At 40.7% G+C, this 23757-nt stretch overlaps 1 protein-coding gene across 1 annotated transcript in view; it reads left to right on the top strand.

Moving 5' to 3' along the window:
- Positions 1 to 2084: 2084 nt before the first annotated feature.
- Positions 2085 to 23757, top strand: part of MMP16 (matrix metallopeptidase 16) — a 311468-nt gene continuing 289795 nt past the window's right edge. Inside the window, exon 1 of the mRNA XM_090282917.1 lies at positions 2085 to 2513. Coding sequence (XP_090139043.1) covers positions 2382 to 2513 — 132 coding nt within the window. The 5' untranslated portion in view covers positions 2085 to 2381. The remainder of the gene's footprint in view (positions 2514 to 23757) is intronic.

The following is a 23757-nucleotide window of genomic DNA, read 5'->3' as shown; positions in this document are numbered from 1 at the left end:
CTTATTTTGCACTTTGCTAGGTAAATGTGTATACTTTTCTGTACCTCTTCCAAGCTCTGTCATTTTACACCTTGATTTACTGACAAATGCTCTGCCCACATTTTGTTACTTTATGTACAACAGAGAACCATGTGACTTCTGTATAAAGGCCTTGCTCTCTGTGTTGCCTTCTAATTGTTTCTTTTATATAAGTGTCTATCTATGGGTTGTAAAACTTCAGAGCAGAAATGGATTTCTATATGGAAAATCACTGGAGTGTAGTGGGAATGTACTGACTGACCTAGGTGTCAGAAAATTTACAACTTAGTCCTGTCCCATGAATGGTTTGCTGGAAATGATCTTTTATGACAATCATTTTCTCCATATGTGAAACAAAAAATAAAACACGGATGTTATGAGTTAAAGGAGTTACGGTGTGTGGGAATATTCTGTGGATTTTAATGTGTTAATAATATAAGCAAGGTATTTCTTATTAAGGGTTCACATTTCTTTTGTGGATAGGATCTGCTGTGCAGAGTAGATTGTCAGGAAAGGCTCCCCTAGACTTGGTCAAACTTGGTGGATCGTATTTCCTACAGTTTTAAAGTCTTGGCTGCGAAGTCCTATTTCTTAAGTTTTCTTTCTTTCTTTTTTCTAAGATAGAACTCCTTATCGTGCGATGCAATTTCCGGCAGTGTTTTTTTTAACGTTTTCCACCTGCTTACCAGACATGACTTCTTGCAGTTCTAAATATGCTTTACGAACTCTCCTTGACACGTGCTTGGTCAGCTCTCCGTTCTGCCACACCTAGGTCCCCGTCATATCTGGAGCCCTCTTTATTTCCTACCGCACTCGCACTTTACTTCCAGTAAGCTCCGCTTCCCCTTTGCTGGATCCTAGGAGAAACACACTTGCTGGCCTGGCCCTAAACACATGCATGCAGCCAAACCCTCACCTGCCAAGTGCTGCTGCCCATCCACGGCCTCTCAATGCTGCACTTTCAGGCCTCTTGGCAGCTCCTGAATTCCCTGCTTCGATCGCGTCCTTCCCGCCAGGACACGGCCCCACCCCCGCTGGCAACCCTTTCCCGAGAACCCCAACCCATGGGAGACCTCCTGCAGAAGCACTCTTCCCCCTACTCCTGTAGTCCCACCCCCCGCGGCAGCCTCCTCGCCAGCCATTGTAACCTCCAACCTTAGTCTGCGAACGCTGTATTTCCGGCTCCCAGCTCCTCCCTCCCAGCGAGCCCCGCTATACCATCTGCAGCGAGCTAACACCTGGGACCATCCTTCCTGTATCCTAAAGCACAGGTGTGTTCACACAACAGGCCTTTGAAAGTGAGCATTTTCTCCTCTCCTCTTTGTTTGACTAGATCCCAACCCCCAACTCTGTGCCCACTCCCCGAGTTCGAGGGGAGGGCGGTGTGTGGCGATGCTGCAGAAAGTTTTGGTGGTGGTGGTGGTGTTGGGGGGCAGGCCACAGGTTAGGTCGGTGGACTCCAACAAAGTTTGGACACTAGGACTTGGATCTTCGGCTATCTCCAATTTGGCCACGCAGGCCCCCGCCCTGCTCTCCCCCATGCCCAGCGCCCTCACTTCTGGCCTCTGAATGGAGGACAGGGTCGGCTTCAGGACTAGGAGGGGCCGCTCCCCCTCGCGCTCGTGTTTCCAGACAGGGTGGGCGCATGGTTTCTAAGGGCTTGGCGGTCTGGTCCAGATGCCCAGCTTGCCCGCCGCCTGTAGGGGTGTGGCTTCTGTTCAAGACCTCTCCTCATCCAGGGCCCTTATCGCTTCCAGGGCGCGGTGCTGTAGAGGCTCCTCTCCCAGTGTCTCCTCAGAAGCGCGCGCTCTTGGTGTGTGTGCTGCTCTGCAGATGTGTGTGGGTGTGCGCGCGCGCAGATGTGTGTGCACGTGCGTGTGTGTGCGCCTACGCCTGGCTGTGTGCATATTATATGCTTGTATGTGTGTGCAGATGATGTGTATGCAGATGTGTGTGGGCCAGCGCGTGGTTGTGTGCGCGCGCGCGTCCCCGCCCCGGCCTGGCGGCAGCGGACCGGGAGGAAGACAGGAAGGAGGAGTTATGTAGATTACGGATGAATGTTCTGGAGGGACGAAAGCCTTCCCGGTCCTTCCGCAAGAGTCCAGCTGGAGGCTACGGGGCAGACCGCACGCGGGGCAGACGCGCTAGCGGGAGGCGACGCAGGGTCGCACCGAGCACTGGGCTACGATGGTGACCGCGGTCCGCCGCTGACCTGATTGCGCTGCTCTCGCTGCAGAGCGCGGCCTTGCCCCGGCGGCCGTGAACCTGCGGGCTCCTTCCCACCAGGACTTTGGAAAGGAAGCAGGAGAGAGGGAGGGTGGACGGCGCCGGGAACTCTTGCGTCCGCTGGAGCGCAGTCCACTATGATCCTACTCGCCCTTGGCTTTGGAAGACGGCTGGATTTCGTGCATCACTCGGGGGCGGTTTTTTTGCAAACCTTGCTTTGGATTTTATGTGCTGCTGTCTGCGGAACGGAGCAGTATTTCAATGTGGAGGTAAGGGTACCACGCTGACTATCTTCCCCAGGTTGGGCCGCTTCTAACAAGCTTGAATCTCCCAGGTCCGGGCTGCCCAGAGCAGCCGGGGTCTGCACGGTGTCTTCTCCAGCCAGATCGAGTTCGCCTTCTCCATCTCGGTGATGGATGCGCGCAGGCCAGACCGAGTCCGTTATCCCCGCGGCACAAAGGATGCTTCGGGCTCGGCCTCGGCGGTGCATCCCTCTGCCACCGCGAGAGGCCGGCGTGCGGCTCAGGGAGGCAGCTGGAGTTAAGGGTCAAATCAGCTGCTCCGGAGATACAGGAGCCGGGACTGGCTGTCTAGCATCCCTGCTGCGTGGGCATTGTTCCGAGGACCTTTCTCCCCTTCCGAATCTAACAAAGGAGGTTAAAATCAGAATCTGGAGGGCAGGGGTGATACTTGCTGTGTTTAATTTCACGCTGCTTTGTGACCAAACGCTTGACCAGAGAGTCTTTTTCTCATTTAGACCTAAGTTAATGCAGGAGAACAGGAGCTGGCATCACAGAGTACGTGGAATCTGTTCTTTTTAAGCGTCTTCCTCCCCTCCCCCACCTGGAATATCAACGTGGCCCAGTGTAATAGTTCTGAGGTGTGTTTTTAATTTGATGTCACACTCGTGGCAAAACAGTTTTAGACTGTCATTGGCTTTGCTTTGACAGCCCTGGAAACAGAGACAAAGTGGAAGGGAGCTTAGGGGGTAAGGACTTGCCAGACCTCTGCAGAAGTGGCCCTGCTGTCATCAACTGCACCGAAGCCAGTGAGGAGCTTGTGTCCTCCTGGGCTCTGACCCAGGGTTATCACACATGGCGGAGAAGGCAGTAAGAGGGTCTTGTAGAAAATACTCCTTTTCATTAGGTCTCTGTCTTCTGACATCTCAGAAAAATTAGGAGTAAGTCTGAAGAATTGTTAGCTTTTTTTTTTTTCCCTTTAAAATGTTGATTTTCAAAGCTCACTGTCATTTTGTTGGGAGTGCGTTTGTACAATAGCAGGACCTGTTGCAGTATTGAACACACATCATGGAACATACTTACAGACAAAGCATTCCTAAGTGCCATGTGCAAGGGCAAATTCTGATATTACTTTGTGTTTACAGAAACCATTCTCAGGGCTCCATGTCATAAGTGTGGGTTAGTAGAGAAAGTATTTGAAAAAGTAACAACTATTATGGAATGACTTAAAGAGGTTTACATATGTTAAGAATGATTATATTATGCAAAAACCTCAATTTGAAAACAAAAGTTGTTTAACCCTTTGAAAAATGCCACTTTATTTTTCTGGATAGGAAGAAAGATGGAAAGGGGATGAATATCGAGACTGTTCTTGATGGCAAATTCAAACTTGTGGAATTACACGCCACAGATGGATGTTTGTATTTAATACAAATAAGAGATAATGTAATGTTGAAATGAAAACGTAGGTAATTCATAGACTGCAGGATGAAAGTGGCAGGCTGTCATTTATGGTGTTATAACAGGTAGTAGTGGTGGTGATGAGGCTGAGGTAGGGCCCTGGGATGTGGGCACAAGAAAATGCTAGGTTTTCTCTTGTGTACTGTGGCCTGGAAGACAGACATCCTTGGGGTGCCATCATCGTTTTCATGATGAATAATTTCCATTTTGAGGCTAAACGTACATTTAATTATATTCCTTCATAGTTTGAATCACTTAGTTCAATCAGACATTATTATGCATTATTATTTTACGTTTCCATGGTAGTTTTTTTTTCATTAAGATATATGTGGAAAAAATGGCTCATAGAAAAATTAGCTATTTTTCCCATTTTTAGAGCATTTAAGTTATTCCACCCATATTTATTACACAATGCAAAGATTTAATTACGAAAGAAAAGAGGTGTGTGTCATCTGATACCTTAAAAAGCTTTTCTAATGGAGATTTTGTAATGATTTAGAGTAGATTGTTTCATCGTATTTTTTTTAAGCAGTTTTCTTTAAAGCATATGAACATATCCTTAGTTGTATTAATATACTTCCCAATATATAATGACAACCTCTCTTTTTTCCAATCATAAGTGTAGCTTCCGGTTAATTCACCATACTGTAAAGAATGTGGGATGACAGGATATTCTCTGACATGAATTTCTGTCAAATTCACTTTTATTGGATGTTTCTTTTTGGTAGGAAACACTAATGAGAAACATAGGCCATTATATTCTTCTTCAGAAAAGACATTTAGATTGTGTTTCTTGTCCTTGGTTGCAAAGCCTGCACTGGCAGTGCTTCATTTGACTGGTTGTCAAGGGCTGTCTTAAAATAAACAGTAATAGTATCAGTTGTGCATGAAGCTCATATGATCTTCATTTTTGTCTAGCAAGCATGTTAAGTTGTTATAGTTGGAAGGAAGCTGAGAGATGCTTTTTCTGCTGACCACTGAGATCATGGTGCTTTATTTCTCACCCTACTTTACAACTGGTGGGACCCCCATCCTTTTTATCTGTAATTTAAGATTTAAAAACCTGTTTTTTCTCCTGGAGGTCAAGGATTGGGTAGAGGTATTCACATTAACTCTTTCCTGTCTGATTATTAAGAGTACAGACATTCAGAATTGTCCATCATCAGAGCAGAAGATATTTTTTAATACGTGGTTGAAAGATGTTACAGAGAGAGAAGGAGTGCTTTTTGTTATTTTGTTTGTTTGCTTTTGTTTTTGAGAAGCAAAAGGAACATGCTCAGCTGAGGAAGGGTCAGACTCTGCAGGAGACTCAGTTCACCCCCACATCATGTATTGCAGGGAGGTCCTTGTTAATGCCATATTTTAAGTGCACATTTGTTTAAAGCAGTGGTTCTCAACCTTCCTAATGCTGTGACCCTTTAATACAGTTCCTCATGTTGTGCTGACCTCCAACCATAACTAAAACAGTGATTAATCACAAAAACAATATGTAATTATACATGTGTTTTCCAATGGTCTTAGGCGACCCCTGTGAAAGAGTCGTTGGTTTAAAGGGTTTTGTATGTTGGTGAGTGGGCCTTCCATGTATAAGAATTAGTTGGTGCACAGGAGGACATTGCTGGTAGTGACTGCAAGGCAGGCTGCTGTCATTGGACAGCACTTGTGTCACAGTTGGTCATTGGTTGGGGAGGACAACATGTTGGCAAAGAATTATGATTTAAGTTCTAAAAAATCATTTTGTCTCTAGAATAATTATTTTGATATAGTGAGGATTTTCATGATCCTGGGCAGGCTTCCTTCCTTCCTTCCTACCTTCTTTCCTTCCTTCCTTCCTTCCTTCCTTCCTTTCCTTCTTTCCTGTACACTGCAAACATTTTTATGGTGAAATTTGAGACTATAGTTCTGATAGTAATAACTTTCATCATCAACTTTGATAGTTTGCCAAATGTTAAATAAATTAACACCATATTTTATGGTTTTTAAAATGATAGCACACAATTCTAGTGAGAAAAATGATATAGCGAATATAATGGTAAAATAAGAACAATTCTTTGAATGATACACTTATCAAAGTGTAAGAAGAGTATTGCTTTTTGTGACAAAAATCTTAAAGGAAAAAATGATTTTGTTGTTTTTAATTAAAGAAGAGAGATTCTGGATTTCAAAAATATATTTTATGACAAGCACTGTAAATTGTGAGTGCAACCATTTCCTACATTTTTCTTGATAAATATATATATATATATATATATATATATATATATTTAACTGATTTAGTATTTATTTACTTCTGTCTGGTTCATCTGAATCTACCTAAAAGGTCGTTGCTTGCTTGGAGTAATTTGTGCTGCATGTAAATTTGACAGTGAAACATTCCAGAGAGAAAAATTTATATTTTGCAGATTTTAAAATTCATATGTTGGGGCCACTTTCTTTCATATTTCCTGTTTCTTGCTCGTGCCTGTGATCAACATTATTTCATTTGCTCATGGAAGCATGGTTTCCCTAGGATCTGGTTAGCCTCCTTAAGTAAGAGACAGTGACTATATCTCATAGTTTATGCTGGTCAATGATAGTGCCTGTGTGAGTGATTAATTAGCGTTTCTATGTGCTACCAGACCCCAGGTTTTTCTAGATACCCACGGTATGTGTTCAGATGTACATAGTACCAAGACAATAACCAGGAGATGGGTAGACTCCGTGGTCCTCAGTTCCCAGCTTCTCCTGTGTGTCCCACCTGAACTGTTTGGCTGTTCAGGGCCTGGTCAGGACTCCTAGATTCCGGTAATTTGTGAAGCCCAAACAGGTGAGCAGATGCTAGCAAGGCAGGTTGTCTTCCTATCCCCATGAGAAATACACAGAAAAGAGCCTGTCAAGCTCAACCTGTCTACAGAGCTGGGTTTTCTCTGTTAGTCTCCTCTCCCTGTCATGGAAGGACAGAATTGGCTTCAATAACACTAAAGTATTTTTTTAATTTTTGATTTTAGAGAGAGGGGAAGGGAGGGAAAGAGAGAGAAAGAGAAACATCGATATGAAAGAAAAATATTGATTGGTTGCCTTTTGTACGTGCCCTGACCAGGAACCAAACCTGCAACCCAGGCATGTGTCCTGACTGAGAATTGAACCCTCAGCCTTTTGGTTTTGGGGATGATGCCCAACCGAGCACACTGGCCTGGGCTTTTCTTTCCTTTGCTTTGCTTATCTCTGGAGTCATGTTGAAAGCAGCAGATTTAAAGTTTCTACTTTTTCTTGTTAATAAGAAAATTTTAATACACTTCTTCAGTGGTATAGTTCTTTTCACTGATGTTGGCTTAATCAATTATTTTATGTAAATTTACCTCACTGCCTACTCTTAAGTGTATCTGTTCAGAATATTTGGTAAATGATCAACTCCAATGATTTGGGTACCAGAAAAGAGCCATAAAACATTTGAATCAATTAGTTAAATTTATTCAATGTCAGAAGAGAAAGACCATTAGGAAATTTTTGATCCTTCAGCATGTATATTTCCAACTGAGAAAGTCATATTTTTATGTTACTTTCCATCACGATTTATTTTAAATATCTGTGAATGTAATAATATCCATTACATTTCTTATTGTGAACTAATGTAGGGATTAAGAGCACCAAAATGCCTGAGTTCCAATCTCAGTCCTTTTACTTACAAGTAAACTATTAAGTTAGCAATGAACAAGTTAATTAATCTATGAGAGCCACATTCTACACATTTGCAAAATGAGGTTCCTAACAGTATCTGCCTCACAAAGTTGTTTTGATGATTAAATGATTACAGGTACATTAGATGGATGGATGGATAGATAGATGCATAGAACGACACACAGATACAAAGAAAAATGATTAGGTATTTTAGATAGGTACATGCCTTCGCATAAACACTCAATACTTTTTATCATTTTTAAATATATTTTTAATCTTCCCCTGAGGGTATGTTTATTGATATTAGAGAGAGAGAGAGAGAGACAGACAGACAGAGGCATTGATGTGAGAGAGAAACATCAATCACTTGCCTCCACACACCCCGACCAGGGATCAAACCTGTAACCTTTTGGTATACATACAGGAAAATGCTCCAACCAACAGAGCCTCCTGACCAGGGCAAGATGTCATTATCATTAGTAAAAAAATAAATGCTGATTCAAAGGTAACCGGCATGATAGCATATAATTACATAAAAGTTAGGATATACCAGCTGGTCTAAGATTTTCTTTTAATGCCTCTTTTATTTTTGAAAAGTGTAATGTACTGAAAGTCAACCAAGCCAACACTAGTACATTTTCTTCCTGTGGGTTTTTCTTAGACAATTTAGTTCAGCAATGTGATTTTCACATTTTGTCATGTCATGTGTTACTATCATAGATTGTCAAATTCAGCTCACACCTTCTTTTATAAGACTGCGTTTGCCGAAACCTTTCCTAATACCTTCATGAGTTGATGGCCTGTTTATTTTCACTGGCTTGAGATCTACAAGCCTCCTATCTACAAAGTAAGATTCCATATATAACTTAGACTAGCTCTGGGTTATACCCCAAATCCAGAGCATAAGAGTTTTTTTTTTTTTTAATTGATAGCGGAAGGGGTGGGATAGGCAAAAAAGATATTAAAGTTTTTTTTCCTGCAGTTACAATGAATTTTTTAAAAAACCAATGCTCTTATCCATGTACCATTGGGAATAGATGATAACTGGCAGTGTAGTGTGATGATCCCAGGACACAGGACAAGTGGTCTTTAACTTCGGTTCTGCACTAACATAGCTCTGATCTTGGATAAGTCATTTCTTCACTGTTACCTGTAAAAATGAGAATTCAATTAAACTGTCTTGAGAGCCATTTCCAATTTTGAAATTCTATTCTCTTTAGCCTCCAGGCTTTAATATATATAGTGAAAGGGAGAAAATTAACTGATTTATCCTGTACGTTTTTAAAAATCCTCACCCAAGGATATGTTTATTGATTTATAGAGAGAGGAAGGTGGAGGGGAGGGGGAGAGAGACAGAGAGAGAGAGAGAGAGAGAGAAACGAGAGAGAAATATTAATCAGTTGCCTCCTGTACATGCCCTGACCAGGGATCGAACCCTCAACCTAGGTATGTGTCCTGACTGGGAATCAAACCCACAACTTTTTGGTGTATGGGACTATGCTTCAACCAACTGAGACATGCAGGCAGGAGTACTCTGTAAATTTTGAGGCAACTGGATCACAAAGGTGGAGTGTTCAGATTTTTTTTTCTGCAATGCTTGCAGTGAAATACAAAATGTGCAGCTTCCAGCTAACATTTGACATCATCTGTGGTGACACAGGGTGCTCCATTTTGGAAATAATGCTAGCCTTCTTCTGATAATAAAACTACTGACAGCAAATTATATGTAATTTTAAAATCAATTTTTGGCTAAGGTAGGAAACTTAAAAAATTTAATGTTAAAAACATGGCTTGATGTTATTTTTAAATATATGTATCATTTACAAGTGGAACTTCAATCATAAAAATGCAAGTTGGAATAAGATCAAAACCTGATATTTTTGCGGGGTGGGGATAGGGGAAGATCTCGACATTGAAATTCATCTGTCTGACTACCTATCTACTTATCTATCATTGAAAATATAGACACATTTTGTAGTGAGATAAAGTGCTTATACTGCATGTCCTTTTTGCCTATGTAGAAAATAATTTTGGCACATGGCTCTTAGAGGGTTATTTCTGTTCTTTACAGCACATTTGATTTTGAATGCAAAAATATCAGGTTGAATATGCTTATAAAACATGCAGCTGATGTTAACAGCAAAAATATTTCATGCTCCAAGGATAAAATACTAAGTAACAATATGTGTGACACTTAATTTTCTTTTGCCTTTCCGTTTTTCTTGAGAAAGTTATGTATAGGTTTTGCAGTTATTCCTGAAACTGTATGAGATCGTTGCTCCCTGTCATTTAGCGTTCTGAATGAATACTCTTTGTTCGTGTCTCACCATGACCGTTTGACACATGCATCCTGGGGTCTTGATTTGTGGACTGTCTCCATGAGCCATATACCAGGAACTAAGCCAAGACAGTCAAGAGTGATGCTACCTTCCATTAAGTGACCTAAGGTGTAGTATAGAAAGGGAGGCTAGGGGGCGCTGTTGATCTGTCCACGGTCGCCAGTGGAGGGGAAGTACCTGGTTTAATATCAAGGACACTGGGGGCAATCAGTGTCTTTAAGTGAATCCTAGCCAGTCAGAGAGTTTAAGAAATCAGTGCATGCGTGGTTTATAGTTTATGATTTAAGATGTGAGCTGGGTTTTTTGAGAGCAACTTGATAGCAGTGATTGCATGTTTGATGAACGGAGAGGAAATGAACACGTTGGGGAGGGTGGGAGCTCTGGGCATGACAGTGTGACAAAAACTTGTCCCTCGCTTTGTGTGGAATAGGTCAGGTACTATACACTATAGTGACTGCGGTACTTCTGATATACTTATTTTAGCTAAAACAACTGATGAAATAACTGTAGTCTTTACAGATTACTGAAGGTAGGATACATTTAATTTGATCATGCCTTTTAGACTATGTAGATCAAACATCCCATTTTCAGTGCTTTTGAGATTAAAGTTATTTTATGCCTTCATGTTTATCATAAAACCTTATTGAATAAATATTTTTCAACAAAAACAGACTTTAAAATATAGGTTTTACCTATTTCTCTTTTTAAAAATATGTAAGCAATGAGCCACAAAAGTGTGAAACTGTGTGTTTTTCTTCTTTTATGGGAACATTGCAGATTATTATATGGCTCTGGTGGAGGGCAGGGGGATAAGAAAAGGCTGTCACTAATACGTCAGCGGTTACCAACATTAATATATTATTCACTTACAAGCATCACTCAGATTTTTAGTGTCTTCAATCTATGCAGCTTACTAAAATATGGATAAATGAAATAAACTATGTTTCTGCAGATACAGGTTCTCAGGAGTGATGGTCTTTAGAGTGATGTATTCAAGTGACCAAGCAAACCCAAGTGACCTCCTCAGGGAATGGGATTTTACAGTATTGGTTTACTTGTGTTTCAGTAAAAGGGAAAACACTGCCCCTTTTATAAGACAGCTGGGTACTTTGTTGAACTTAATCTAATGTCCCCCAATTTCATGCACTTGCGGTGATGTCAATTGCACACTGCCAATGTTCAGAGCCTGAGTGATGTCAGTGGGTGCACTTTTTCCATGGGAACTTTTCCACAGTTGAACTCATGCCATGTGTTGATAGTGTCCCACTGTTTATAGGGATTGGAGACTTGGATCTGTGTACAGGTGTAATGTCCGTGCACTCATGCCATCTTCACACCATTGCGCTGCAGCTCTTGCTCATGGTCCTGCCTGCTTCTTCTTGTGGGGTCTTGGGAGACTTCATGTTTCAGTTCTGTTGCAGACACAAGGCTTGGCAAGTGGGAGACATTTCATGAGAAGCCACATTTCCACCTCTTTTCATTGTGAATAAAGTAGAATGGACTCAGATTACTTCCAGAATCCAATGTGTAATGCACTGATATGGGTGAAATTGAAAACAAACCTAGAAAAACCCTCCCCAGGTACAGATTACACTCATGTGGGTGGGTCAGTGCTTTCATGTTGCAACAGCTGCATTCATAGAACTCACTCAACCTGTGCTGGGGGTTGAGTGACATTGTGCATTGGCTTCATGGGTGATTTAAACAAATTACCTCAGCAGCCTCTGCCTGCTTTTGACCATTCATAAGTGGGTTTGTGACCTTTATGACTTGTCTGTGGCACAGGTTTGTAATGATAGCACTGAGACAGTGACAAGCCATCTCCTTAAGTCAGGCTAGGGTGTGTCATTCCCAGTGACGACTGGTATACAGAAACAATGATGTACTAGCTTCATTGTCTAATTAGACAGGGTCCAAATAACCTGGAGAGTGGGAATTCCTGGTATTGATTTTGACTACCTTTTTTATTGATAACAAAGACAATGTTAATTAATAGTGTTGACATTTGCCACATGCCTTAGAGTGCACAATTTGTTCATATGTAACTCATTTACAGCTCATTGCAGTCTGTGAGTTAGCCTTGCTGTTTCACTCTCAGAAATGATGACTGTGAGGCATAAAGAGGTTAGGAGTTGCCAAGACTGATGGGGAGCATTCCAGCATCAGCGGCAGGCAGTCTGCATACACTGGCTCTTGCCCAGGAGTCCAGGTCAGCATCAACACCCAGGTTCCACAAGAACAGTGCTATCCAGCTCCATCACTGTCTTTTTAGTGCACATGGAAAAGAGCTATCACTGTGCACAGTGATAGTGCTGGTCTCTACAACACAGTCTCACCCCATAACAACTGAATAGGCCATTGGCTGCTGTGGGTTTGAGTTGTTGATTCTCGATCAATTGTGTGCTGATCAAGATAGCTTTATGATGTTTTACTCATTAGGAAAGTGGCAATCCAGGTTAAATTGCATATGATAGTAAATGTGGAATAATCTTAGATTACATACAATATTGAAGTAATAACAATATCTCATTCTTCAACTATTTGTCACATTGCGGTTGACCACCGAATGTGATTTTCAAAGGTTGTAGGAAGTCTTGATTACAATCCTGTATGAAAGGAGCAAAACATTGTGGAAAATGGAAAGGAACACATGGAGTCAGATCTGTGGCTGCTGGGGAAGCGTATGTGTGTCCTGTGAGTGCTGGACTTGGTTATTTTCATATCTTGCATTGATGGAGTAGAAGCTACAGTGACATGTTGACTTTATTATTAATATAGTTCTTTAATTATAATATAAAGGAGATTTTTCTCAGTGACAGCTGAATCCAGAGATGGATTAGGTGAGCCCCCTCACTGTTTGAGTTTGGGTCCTGATGTCTGGTCACTGTCTTTGTTGCGGAGCAAATGGAAACTTCAACTTGGTGGTTGACAAGAAGATGTAAAAACATCTTGAGTCACGGAGGTCTTTGCTGTGTTAGCTTTCAGGTCTGACTTAGTTCACTCATTAGCCTTTGAAGGGAGGACTGTTTCTAAATCAATTTGAAAAGGTGAGAATCTAGCTTGTTTTGTGACATTTCTCTTTGTTAAATATCTATTTGGCTACCTCTCACTTCCTCTAGAGGCAGTTATCATAAATTCTGTGTGTGAGAGCTTTGGGAGAATGCTTACAAGTCTTAGCTGTACCACCACAGTTAAGTGAATGTGACTGAACCAAGTTATTGACCAGGTACCACCATTTCCTCAGTGTATAGAGATAATGATCCCCAACTCAAGGGTTGTTAAGATCAAAGAGGTCCAAGATCATGGGCCAAGATAATCCTGGTTTACCCTCCTACCTGAAATAACCAAAAAATATATGAAACAGTGGTTTACAAGTCATTGGATGTCAAGTGATGAAAGGTGGTAATCCCTAGGGATGGGTAACAAATGAGGAGAGTGCTGTGGTAGTCTTAATTTAACTTGAGAGAATTTCCAGGCTATAGTACTGGGAAGGGGTGCCCAGGTTAAGTGGGACAGACTCTCTGAGTTAAGGAGAAGGAATTGGGAGCATGGGTGAGAATTTCACAGATTAGCACACCAAAGGACAGAGCTGCCCAAAGCCAGTTCATTGGAGATCTGCGGGGAAAGTCCCCTTGAGTACTCATTTGAAAACTGATCTGCTCATTCCTGTGACATAATGACAGGGACTGGAAAAAGAGTCATTCCCAGGGATCAGAGGGGACAATGTTTAGTGTTCACGTTGGGGCTGGGATAGTGCCCATCCCATCAGCCAGACTGGGGGGCCTTTTCTTCTCCAGGGAAGTGGTAGAGTGATCTCCAGTGGTGGAAAAATGCCCTAGACTGAAAAATGCCCCAGTCCTGCTTAGAAAGTCTTAGAAGCAAGACCTGAAACGATCTGACTCTAAGGTACATACTCATTTACTTCCCAGAACAAAGCTCAATAAGATGAACAGAAATACAGAGATATCCAACATCTAGCAACAAGTTAAAGTTCACAATGTCTGGTATCCAATTAAAAAAATTACCATGCACACAAAGAAGCAGAGAAGTACAACCAAGGAGGAAAAATGTCAGTCTATCCAAACTGAACCAGACTTGGCACTGGTGTGAGAATTAGCAGACAAGAATGTTAGCAGTGATTATATCTGTATTCTTTGTTCAAAAAATTGAGAAATGGAAGATATTGAAAATGACTCAAATTGAACTTGCAGACATCAAAACTACAATATGTGAGATTAAAGATGGACTTGAAATTACTGAAGGAAAAAAGATAGTAAGCTTGACGTCAGCAATAGATGTTATTCAGAGTGAAACACAGACAGAAAAGGATATTTAAAAAGTGAACAGAACATCAGTGATACATGGGAGAGCTTCAGTGGTCTGATGTATGTGTAATTGGAGTCCCTGCAAGAGGAGAGGCAGAAAGAGTATTTGAAGATACAATGACCAAAGTTTTTACTAATTTGGTGGAAAATACATACACTCATTTATCCAAGAAAGTCAATGACTCTCAAGCACAAGACAAATGAAGAAAATGACACCATAATCAAATTGCTTAGAATGATTGACAGGGAGAAGATCTTAAAAGCAGAAAGAGAGGAAAAAAGACACCTTACATATAGAGGAACGAAAAATATATGACAGAATCTTTTTTGTCAGAAATAATACAAACAAGGAGACACTGGACGAACATCTTGAAAATGCCAAAAGGAAAAAAAATTGTCAACTTGGAATTTTATATTCAGTGACAGTACCTTTAAAGAATGAAGGCAGAGTAAAGATTTTTTTTCAGGCTCACAAAAGCTGAAAGCTTTCATCACTAGTGTACTAGCACAACATGAAGTGTTAAATGAAGTTCAAAACCTGGAGACGGCCCGAGGTACATCCATATGCACATGAACAACCTACGCTGAGCCCTCCATGTGAGAAAGTGTGACTCAGTCATGATACCTAGCACAGCATGAATGAATCTCAGAATGATTGTGAGTGCATAGAGCTAGACAAAAGGTACACATACTGGAGATTCCATTTACATGAAATGATAGCAAGTGAATATTAATCTATAGTAATAGAAAGCAGGCCAGTGCTTGCCTGAGCCCTGAGGCAGGTGGGAGGGATGGATTAGAGGCTGGAGACTTTGATGGTGTGTGAGGAGCTTCACCACTCTGCTTGTGGTGATGGTTTCACAGTGTATGCAAAAACTTATCAGTAGTACATTGATTATGTAATCCAGTTCTTAGTACAGGCTTACCAACCTAAGTTACTCCTGAGAAGACAGACAGGTGGGAGGTAGCTTAACTGAGGTGGAGGAAAAGTTGCAATCTGCCTACTGAACATTGGGTTGATCAGGGGTTGGTGTTGGGCCATGTCTTACTCTATAGTACTTATTTGGGCAGTACTGTGGGTCCTTATGACTTAAAATACCTACTGGTCCTTCCCCATGTGGGAAGGCCACCCTCCCCTCTACACCCCCACTATTATTAGGGATTCCTGGACCCAAGGGTAGGTAGGACAACGACCATGTCCAGCTTGAAGCAGCTAGAGGAGCTTGAGACCTTCGCCCATTGTTCTTTACAAGATTACAAAGGGTCTTAATATATGAGAGGGGGGGATAGTTATTTTTTACGAACCAGAGGTATGGGCTTGGGGGGGGTATTGCTGGGGGAGGGAGATGCTGAGTGGAGGGGAGTAAAGGGGAGAAAATTGGAACTATTGTAACAATATAATCAATAAAATATATTTGGAAAAAAAAAAAAAACCTGCTGGAAAACTACTGCCGGTGTTTTTCCTTGAGTTCACTTCCCTTTACTCAGCCCTAGCTTGCATTCTTATGTCTTCTCACCCTCACTGATACAACATTCTCACTCTGTCCATGGCCAAGTGCTTTCTTCTGTCCCCTGACATCCTGAGTGTCTCCTGTTAGTGTACTGGCACCACCCACCAGTTTGGAATAGTGGGCAACATGCCCCCAGGTTTCTGCTCCTCCCTTGTTGGTTTGAATCAGTTGTCTCCTTTCCTAGAAAGTGCACCTTCAGTGTGGTCATGTCCCATGTGTACTTGTCTGCAACTTCTTCTGAGCTTCTGTCTCTGGTCTGGACACCCTGCATCTCCTTGGCCAGTAGGGCCTCTCGTGCTCAGTCCCCACCCTTTTTCTAGCCTCTGTTTCCTATGATATAGACTGGTGTTTTTCAGACTAAGGACTCCTGTTCAGGCCTAAAAATTATTGATAACTTCAAAGAGTGTTTATTATCTGGTATTATATATATCACTAGACAATTAAATCTGCAGAACTTTAAAAAATTATTTAGAAATTCATTTAAAATAATTATTACCTTAACATAGATAGTTTTTATGAAAATAAGTTCTACAGAAAAATAGTGAAAAGAAGACATTGTTTTACATTTTTCCAAATACCTTTAATATAAGATAATTAAGTTCTCATATTTGCTTCTGCTTTCACAGTTGCGATATTATAAACCATGTAGTGTCTGTCTGTCAACTGCAAGGAAATGAAAGTGAAAAGGCGATTAACTTATTAAAATAGTTTTTTTTATTATTAAATTCTATTTCTTATTCTGGTAAAATGTATATAACATTTACAATTTTAACCATTTTTAAAGTATATTTTATTGATTATGTTGTTACAGTAGATCCAATTTTTTCCCGTTGCTCCCCTCCCCCCAGTATCCCCCTTAGTTCATGTCCATGGGTTGTGTATATAAGTTCTTTGGCTTCATCCTTTCCCAAATTACTCGTAACTTCCCCCTGTCTATTTTGTACCAACCAATTATGCTTCTTAATCCCTGCACCGTATCCCCATTTCCCCCCTCCCCTCTCCCAGCTGATAACCCTCCAAATGCTCCCGATACCTATGATTCTGTTCCTATTCTGGTTTGTGTAGTTGGATTTTGTTTTTATTTTTTAGATTCATTTGTTGATAGTTGTGAGCCTCTTGTCATTTTAGTGTTCATAGTTCTGATCTTCTTTTTCTTAAGTAAGTCCCTTTGACATTTCATATAATAATGGCTTGGTGTTGATGAACTCCCATTACCTTCACCTTGTCTGGGAAGCACTTCATCTGCCCTTCCATTCCAAATGATAGCTTTGTTGGATAAAGTGGTCCTGGTTGTAGGTTGCCTTTCATCACATTGAGTACTGCTTGCCAGTCCCTTCCTGCCTGCAAAGAGTCTTCTGAGAAATCAGCTGATAGTCCTATAGGCATCCCCCCGCCCCACCCCGGAGGCAACTCTCCACCTCTCTTCTTTCTGCCCCCAGGACTCTGTCTTTATCTTTCACCTTTGGCATCTCAATCATGATGCGTCCTGGTGTGGTCCCCTCTGGGTCCACTTGCCCAGGATCCTCCGTGCTTCCTGGACCTGTATGTCCATCTCCTTCACAAAATTTGGGAAGTTTTTCTCATTTTTTTCAATTCTTGCTTTCTCATTCTGCACTAGTTGACTTTTTTTCTCCCTTATGTTCGAAATCATTGATTTGAACCCCGGTTTCCTTCCCTTCACCATTGGTTTTGTATGGATTTTCCTTCGTTTCACTTCTCTTATGCATTTGCTGTACTCAAGCATATCTGTCAAGCCTGTGAGCACCTTTATCACCAGTGTTTTGAATTCTGTGTCTGTTAGGTTGTCTGTCTCCTCATTTGTTAGGTTGGCTATCTCCTCGTTGCTTAGTTCTCCCACTGGAACCTTGATTCATTTCCCTTTTTGGGCCATACTTCTCTGTCTCCTCATTCTGACAGGCTTCTGTGTTTGTTTGCCTCCGTGTCCCAGGTAGAGCTGTCATTCCTGTTACATCGTAAGGGGTGGAGCCTTAGGAATTCGTCAGTACAGGGTGACCCGTTTCACCACGTTGTGGCACTGTGTGTGGGGGAGGGGTCCAAGAGGGAATAATGCTGGCTGCCCAGCATTCGTCCCTTTTCCAGGCACCTCTCCGACTTCCGCACCAGACTGGCGCCCCCCTAGCTGCTGCCCTTGCCATTGTTCCCAGAGAGGGTGGGTCTGTGGATGTTCTAGGACGTGGGGGCCTTTAAAACAAGTGGACTCTGCTGAGAGACTGGCAGTTTCTGCTTCACCCCAACCCCCACTGGTCTGCACAGTCAGAAGCAATGTGACTTGATTCTCCCTGATGCTGGGACCCTGAGCTGCGAGGTCCGGTGAGGAGCTGGGAAAGCTCCCCAGGTGTCCCTCCTGACTTTTTAAAACATGTGACTGCGCTTTCCACTGGACTGCGCTGCTGCCGCCACCACACCGTGTCCTCTCCGCCTTTCCTACCTGTCTGGATGAGTATTTCTTCTTTATATCTTTGTTGGACTTCCATGCAGTTTGATTTTCTGGAACTTGTGGTTGTTTCTAGTTTTGAGGTACTTGTATTCCTTCTTAGTTGTGGTGGGAGATGCAGCCTGTCTGTCTACACCTCCATCTTGGCCGGAAGTCTTAAAATAGTTTTGACCTAGCTGAGTTCTCTTAGTTTTAGGACCCCCAGAGGTTACTGGACCAAACTTTGAAAAGCAGGGTTCTAGTAGCCACACTGTTTCTCCTTTTCCTCCTCAATATAGCAAGGTCTGTCTCACTTAGAGTCGTCATCAAAATGCTCCATGCCTGCCTTTCCTCTCTACTTCTCTCCATGTCCCCAGTGCCCAGCAGCAAACATCTGGCCTTCCCCAGCCCCTATCCTCTCTCCACCAAGAAATGAGCCCATGATGCATCGGTAATAACCTGCTTTGCTTACTCTTCAAAGTACCTTTCATAATTATAATCAGAGTATTTTATCTTACCTCGAAGTTGGATATCGATATGTATGTAAGACAGAAAACTCCCTCTCGAAGTTACTGTGGAACATCTATTAATGCCTTATTCAGGGCTAAGACTTGGCACAGGGGCACTCAGAGGTCAAGTGTCAACTTTATTTGTGTCTCTGCCTTTCAGTTTTGACCTTCCTGTCACTGGAACCATGGAGGACAAAGTCATATTAGCTGAGGGAGAAATTTAAGGGGATTTGAATTAAGTATTTTTTTCCTTTTGCCTGGAGCATATAGTTATGGTTAATTTTGATATATTAGAGTAAGTTGAATGCATGTGCAGATAATCTCTTGTATGATTTTGTGTAAAAGATTCATACTGTCTTTCATAGTCCATTGCAACTTGATGATGAGACAGAGTATACATACTGTGGTCCCCTGTGTATCTCATGGCCTTGTATGAAGCGAGCACAGTAGATTCACTGTGGAAATGAATGAGTTGCACCATCTCTATTGATGGGCATTGATTTCTAGTTTACTATTTGCTTCAGTTGCTTTATTAAAATATTTAACTTGTACTTATCAAAAGTCATATTTATCTTTGTTATTAATGGTTAGCTAGTGAGTAGCTTGGACTTGTGGAATTTTTCTAGACATGTCGTTCATGTTACATCAGTATTTCTGATGTAAATAAACTTTTTATTTGTTTCTATTTTCCTTCACTGATAGAACATTTATATTAATACCTATTGGCTGGTAATTAAAACTGTTGTAAAATTGATCACTTTTTTCAGAAGTGTATATCAGAACACCTACGGAAAATATAAAAGAAAAATAACCTTGTTCAAGTTCAATGACTTCAGTTACAGTTATTACTATTAATAAATGGCAACTTCCCCAGTTTTCAGGAAAAAGTAAAAACAATTTTACTTGTACTTTCCTGGACGTCTTAGCTCATTTCAGCACATCTTTTGGGTAAATAGATGAAAACTTTATATGCTTCTACTTTTGCATCCATTATCATGTAAAACCTTTTCAACAACTTACATTAAAATTGGATCATGTTTAGTGTTCAAACAAGTACAATATTGAAGACCATGAAGAACTGACTCAAGAGATTTTAAAGTTTGGTGGGTTTTCTCTTACAGAGCACCTGCACTGGTGATTAGCAGGATAGGGACAGAGAAGACACAAGACTTTCTTCTGTCTTTCGTTGAAATATGACCTGCCTGTATGGATCACATCATATTCCTTAGCAGGAGGGAAGTGCAGCCCTCTGAATATGAAATAGTCCTTTACTCAGTTTTGCATTTAAGGAAAATTAAGTCTCTACTATAGCATCACATTGGGGATGGCAAAACTTAGTGTGCCTATTGGTTGAGGACAGCCATTTGCCCAAGGCTTGTAGTTTCATCCCTTTAAAAAAAGTTTCTTTTCTTCTTATTTGAGTAACTTCCAGAAAATTTCTAGACCCTCACACAGACATACCCTCATTCAAAATTCATTCCTTTCTTCTGTTGAAACATATTGCTTAGAATGTTCTATATGTTTTTATAACACACCAGTGTATTCTGGAGAATTTTTCATGTGGAAAATTGAGTACATATAGAACAACTTTATACTTCTATGGTAACTTATAACTTATATGGGAATTTATTTAGCTATAGCCTAATAGCTGGACAAATAGCTTATTTTCAAGGTTCTTATTATGAACAATAATACCATATGCTTACTTAAGCATGTGTGAGTCTAACAAAATTTCTGTAAGTGAGATTGCTGGATTAATGACTGTATTTATTTATAGTTTTGATGGAGTCTGTCAAGTTGCTGACCCCCCGAAATACATCAATTTAATATTTACCAGTAGTGCTTGAGTGTGGTTGATTCTACATACCCTGCCAGTATTTTAATTTGTTTCCTAATGTGATGAGTGAAAAATTAATTTTATACAAAATTAATGTTAGTATTTGGCACTCTAAAAATATTTTAACCCATTTACATTTTTTATTACAAGAACTTCCTTTTTTTGTTTTTCTTTATTGTATCTTGCTGATTTACAACAGTTATATACACATATATGTATATTAACAAAATTGACCCATTCTTTGTCATGCACAATAAAAGGAATTATTGATGTTTTGATTTGGCTAATTTATTTATTTTTCATATTAGTCATTTATAATATGTCTTTTAGTTTTGTATTATGCTTTCAAAAATCTCCAGCATTTCAAAACTGGTTCTAACATCAGTTGTTTCTTTCTCCCAGCCCCCTCTTTTAAAAAAAGTCTAAGTCTTTGATTTATATAAAATATCTTTGGTGCAGGACTGAAACTGAAATCTAACCCATTTTCCCCAAAACTGACTAACAGGTGCTTCTACACTGTATATTGAGTAATACTTCTTTTCCTCTGTCACTTAGGTCTTGTTGAGAACTAACAACTATAAAATGGCTTCAGACAACTTTGATTTGATCTGATGAACCCTCATGAGGGTGGACCGAGCTGCTCTGCTGATATACCTCATGTGCTGTGGGAAGCAGGAAAACTGAGAGTGGTGCCTTGGCAATGGCACAAATGGCAGAGAACAAACACACAGCCACATGGAATGCTGCTTAGTTTCAGCCTTGTAACTAGAAATCGGTCTCTTCTGACCACATTCTTGTGCGTAAAGCATTGATTACACAGCAGGGCCAAGAACTAGGAGCCTGGATATAATGCTGCTTCTGATGAGAGAGACCAGGAGAGGGGTGTGGAAGGAAGAAGAGTGAAGAACTGGAAGGAGTTAGGATCAAGGGTTTCCTGCTGTAGAGTTTTTACCTACTTGGAGATAGTTAATCATGAGAGAAGTTTCAGTGGAGAAGGGGTAAGACACAATTGTAATCAAGCACAGACTACTCTAGACAACAAAGGACAGAGATGAGAATAACCAAAACAGATGTTGGAGCCTGTGTGACTAAGGAAGACACAAGCCAAGAGACTTAAGGTTGTGTTGAAACAATAATTTTGGACTTATAGTCAATATTTGTACTCAAGAGGTGAGAAATGAGCAACTTGTTTTTTCTCCAGAAATTTTTTCACCTGATTTTATTTGAGATGTGACAGCCAAGTTCTGAGGCTGTTGTTTTTTTTGTCCCTTATTTTTCCCCCCATAATCTTGATCAGTACTTTTGTAGATGAGGAATGTGAGGACCTGGCTGTGGAGTTGACTGAACAGGCATCACAGAATATTTATGGTGGCACTGAACAGAACCAGGGCTTTGGATACCAGTGTTCTTGTGAGGGTGACAAGGAAGAGAGCTGGTGTCCGAAATGGGCATTCTGCTAGGTGTCTCTGCTCAAATACAAAAATTACCATTGTGTTAGGTGATTGACAGATGTTACTTTATTACTATATGAATTTTTGCCCGCTGTTGACAAAAATACCTTGTGAAACAATAACATTTTAGCCATTTGAATATTGATATATGAATTTATTATTTATGTATTTCCTAAAAGCCAGTTGAATGGGGCAAAAGGATAGAGAAAATATTAGGATGTTGCCAAATGCCTTCTAAACTCAGACTTTGACAAATTTTGTCTCAAATAATTTTATTGGAGATATGCTAAGATGTTCATGCTGTAGCTGTGAGTCAGTCATCACAGTTCTAGGCACTTAAATAAGAGCATCTTTGTTTCCTCTTGGTTGAAATGTATCTGTAATGTTATATTTAAACACATATTCTAACTATATACACACAATGTCATAGCCATGCATATATTTGTGTGTTTTTGCAGGAATGAGGGAGAATACAGCATATGTATGCATATATTGAAAGAGAGCTTTCTGAGTGATTTGGGAAATAAATCAGCTTTTTGTACACATCTTTGGATTTTTATTTTATTTTTAAACTTTGTAGCAAATAAGTCAGAATGATATTTAAAGGAGATAACTGTCTTCCTGCTTCCAGGAAAATGTGAACAGGAGGATCAGACACTTCAACCCTTGGGGCTCTTCTTTTTTTGGTCTTAAGTATAAGAATTATTGCAATTAAAAAACCGAAAGGAACAGAGATGAGGTAGTCACAGAGGGGACGAGAGAAGGCTGAGAAAGGCCTTTTCTTCAATCCACACATTATCCCTAGAAGAATTAGAGTTGCTGGAAGGAATATGTGTCCTTTGTTCTAGAATTTTTGGCCGGGGCCCAGTGAGAGGTAACCCTAGTCTTTTATTGACTTTGGTTTAAAAGGAAGGATGATATTGTTTTTATGACAAGGTAGAGTAAATGGTTTATTAAACTTTAATGCCTTAATACAAGGCAAAAGTAAAGATGCAAGTGATGCCTCCTCTCACATTAATTTTTCAACTCCTGTCTTTCCTGGCCTTTAAACACATGCATAGAAAATAGTAAACCTTGTGATTCTTGTTATTTCCATCTGCCATTGTTTTGAAGTCATTTTTGTGCTGAGGACATGTCATTAGCTGGAAGAAAAGTCACTCCAATTCCAGGCTCTTAAAAGAACAAGCCCTTGATATCCGGGCTTTTTTCAGTCTTAGGGGATGCTGAGGGGTGTGTTCTCTCTTTCTGTCTGTCTGTCTTTCTGTCTATCTCTGAGAGCTGGAGGGATGGATCTATTATAACATTTAGGTCTCATAATTATTGGGTAATATTTTCATAAATAAAGCTTGAGTTTTAAACTTGAAGATATGCAAGAGTTGAGTATAATAGAATTCCCAAAGTTTTTGCTGATAGGCTGTGTTTTAGTACTTTGTGGTCGAGGGCACGCAAGTAATTCCAGCAGACAGAATGGTACGGATGGAGGGCTGCCGCACGCTCAGGCAGGTCAGCACTGAGCAGTGAAAGCACCTTCCTTTTATTGGATTTTGAAGATATGCTAATCAACAGGGAGGGTCCAGGAATGAGCTCACAGGCACATTCCAGGAATGATTACAATGTACTTGAAACTTACAACAGAGGAAGCTTAAAGGATTAACTGAAGAGAACCTTCCTGATAAACAAGTCTCTATAGCATCTATAAAGTCAATCATCTATTATTTCAAGGCTATGGAATGGATGCACTGTTCCTTAA

This window comes from Furipterus horrens, unplaced genomic scaffold (assembly GCF_987537825.1).
Source record: "Furipterus horrens unplaced genomic scaffold, mFurHor1.1.pri manual_scaffold_7, whole genome shotgun sequence".
NCBI lineage: Eukaryota > Metazoa > Chordata > Mammalia > Chiroptera > Furipteridae > Furipterus > Furipterus horrens.
This window is presented reverse-complemented; position numbering and strand designations above follow the sequence as displayed.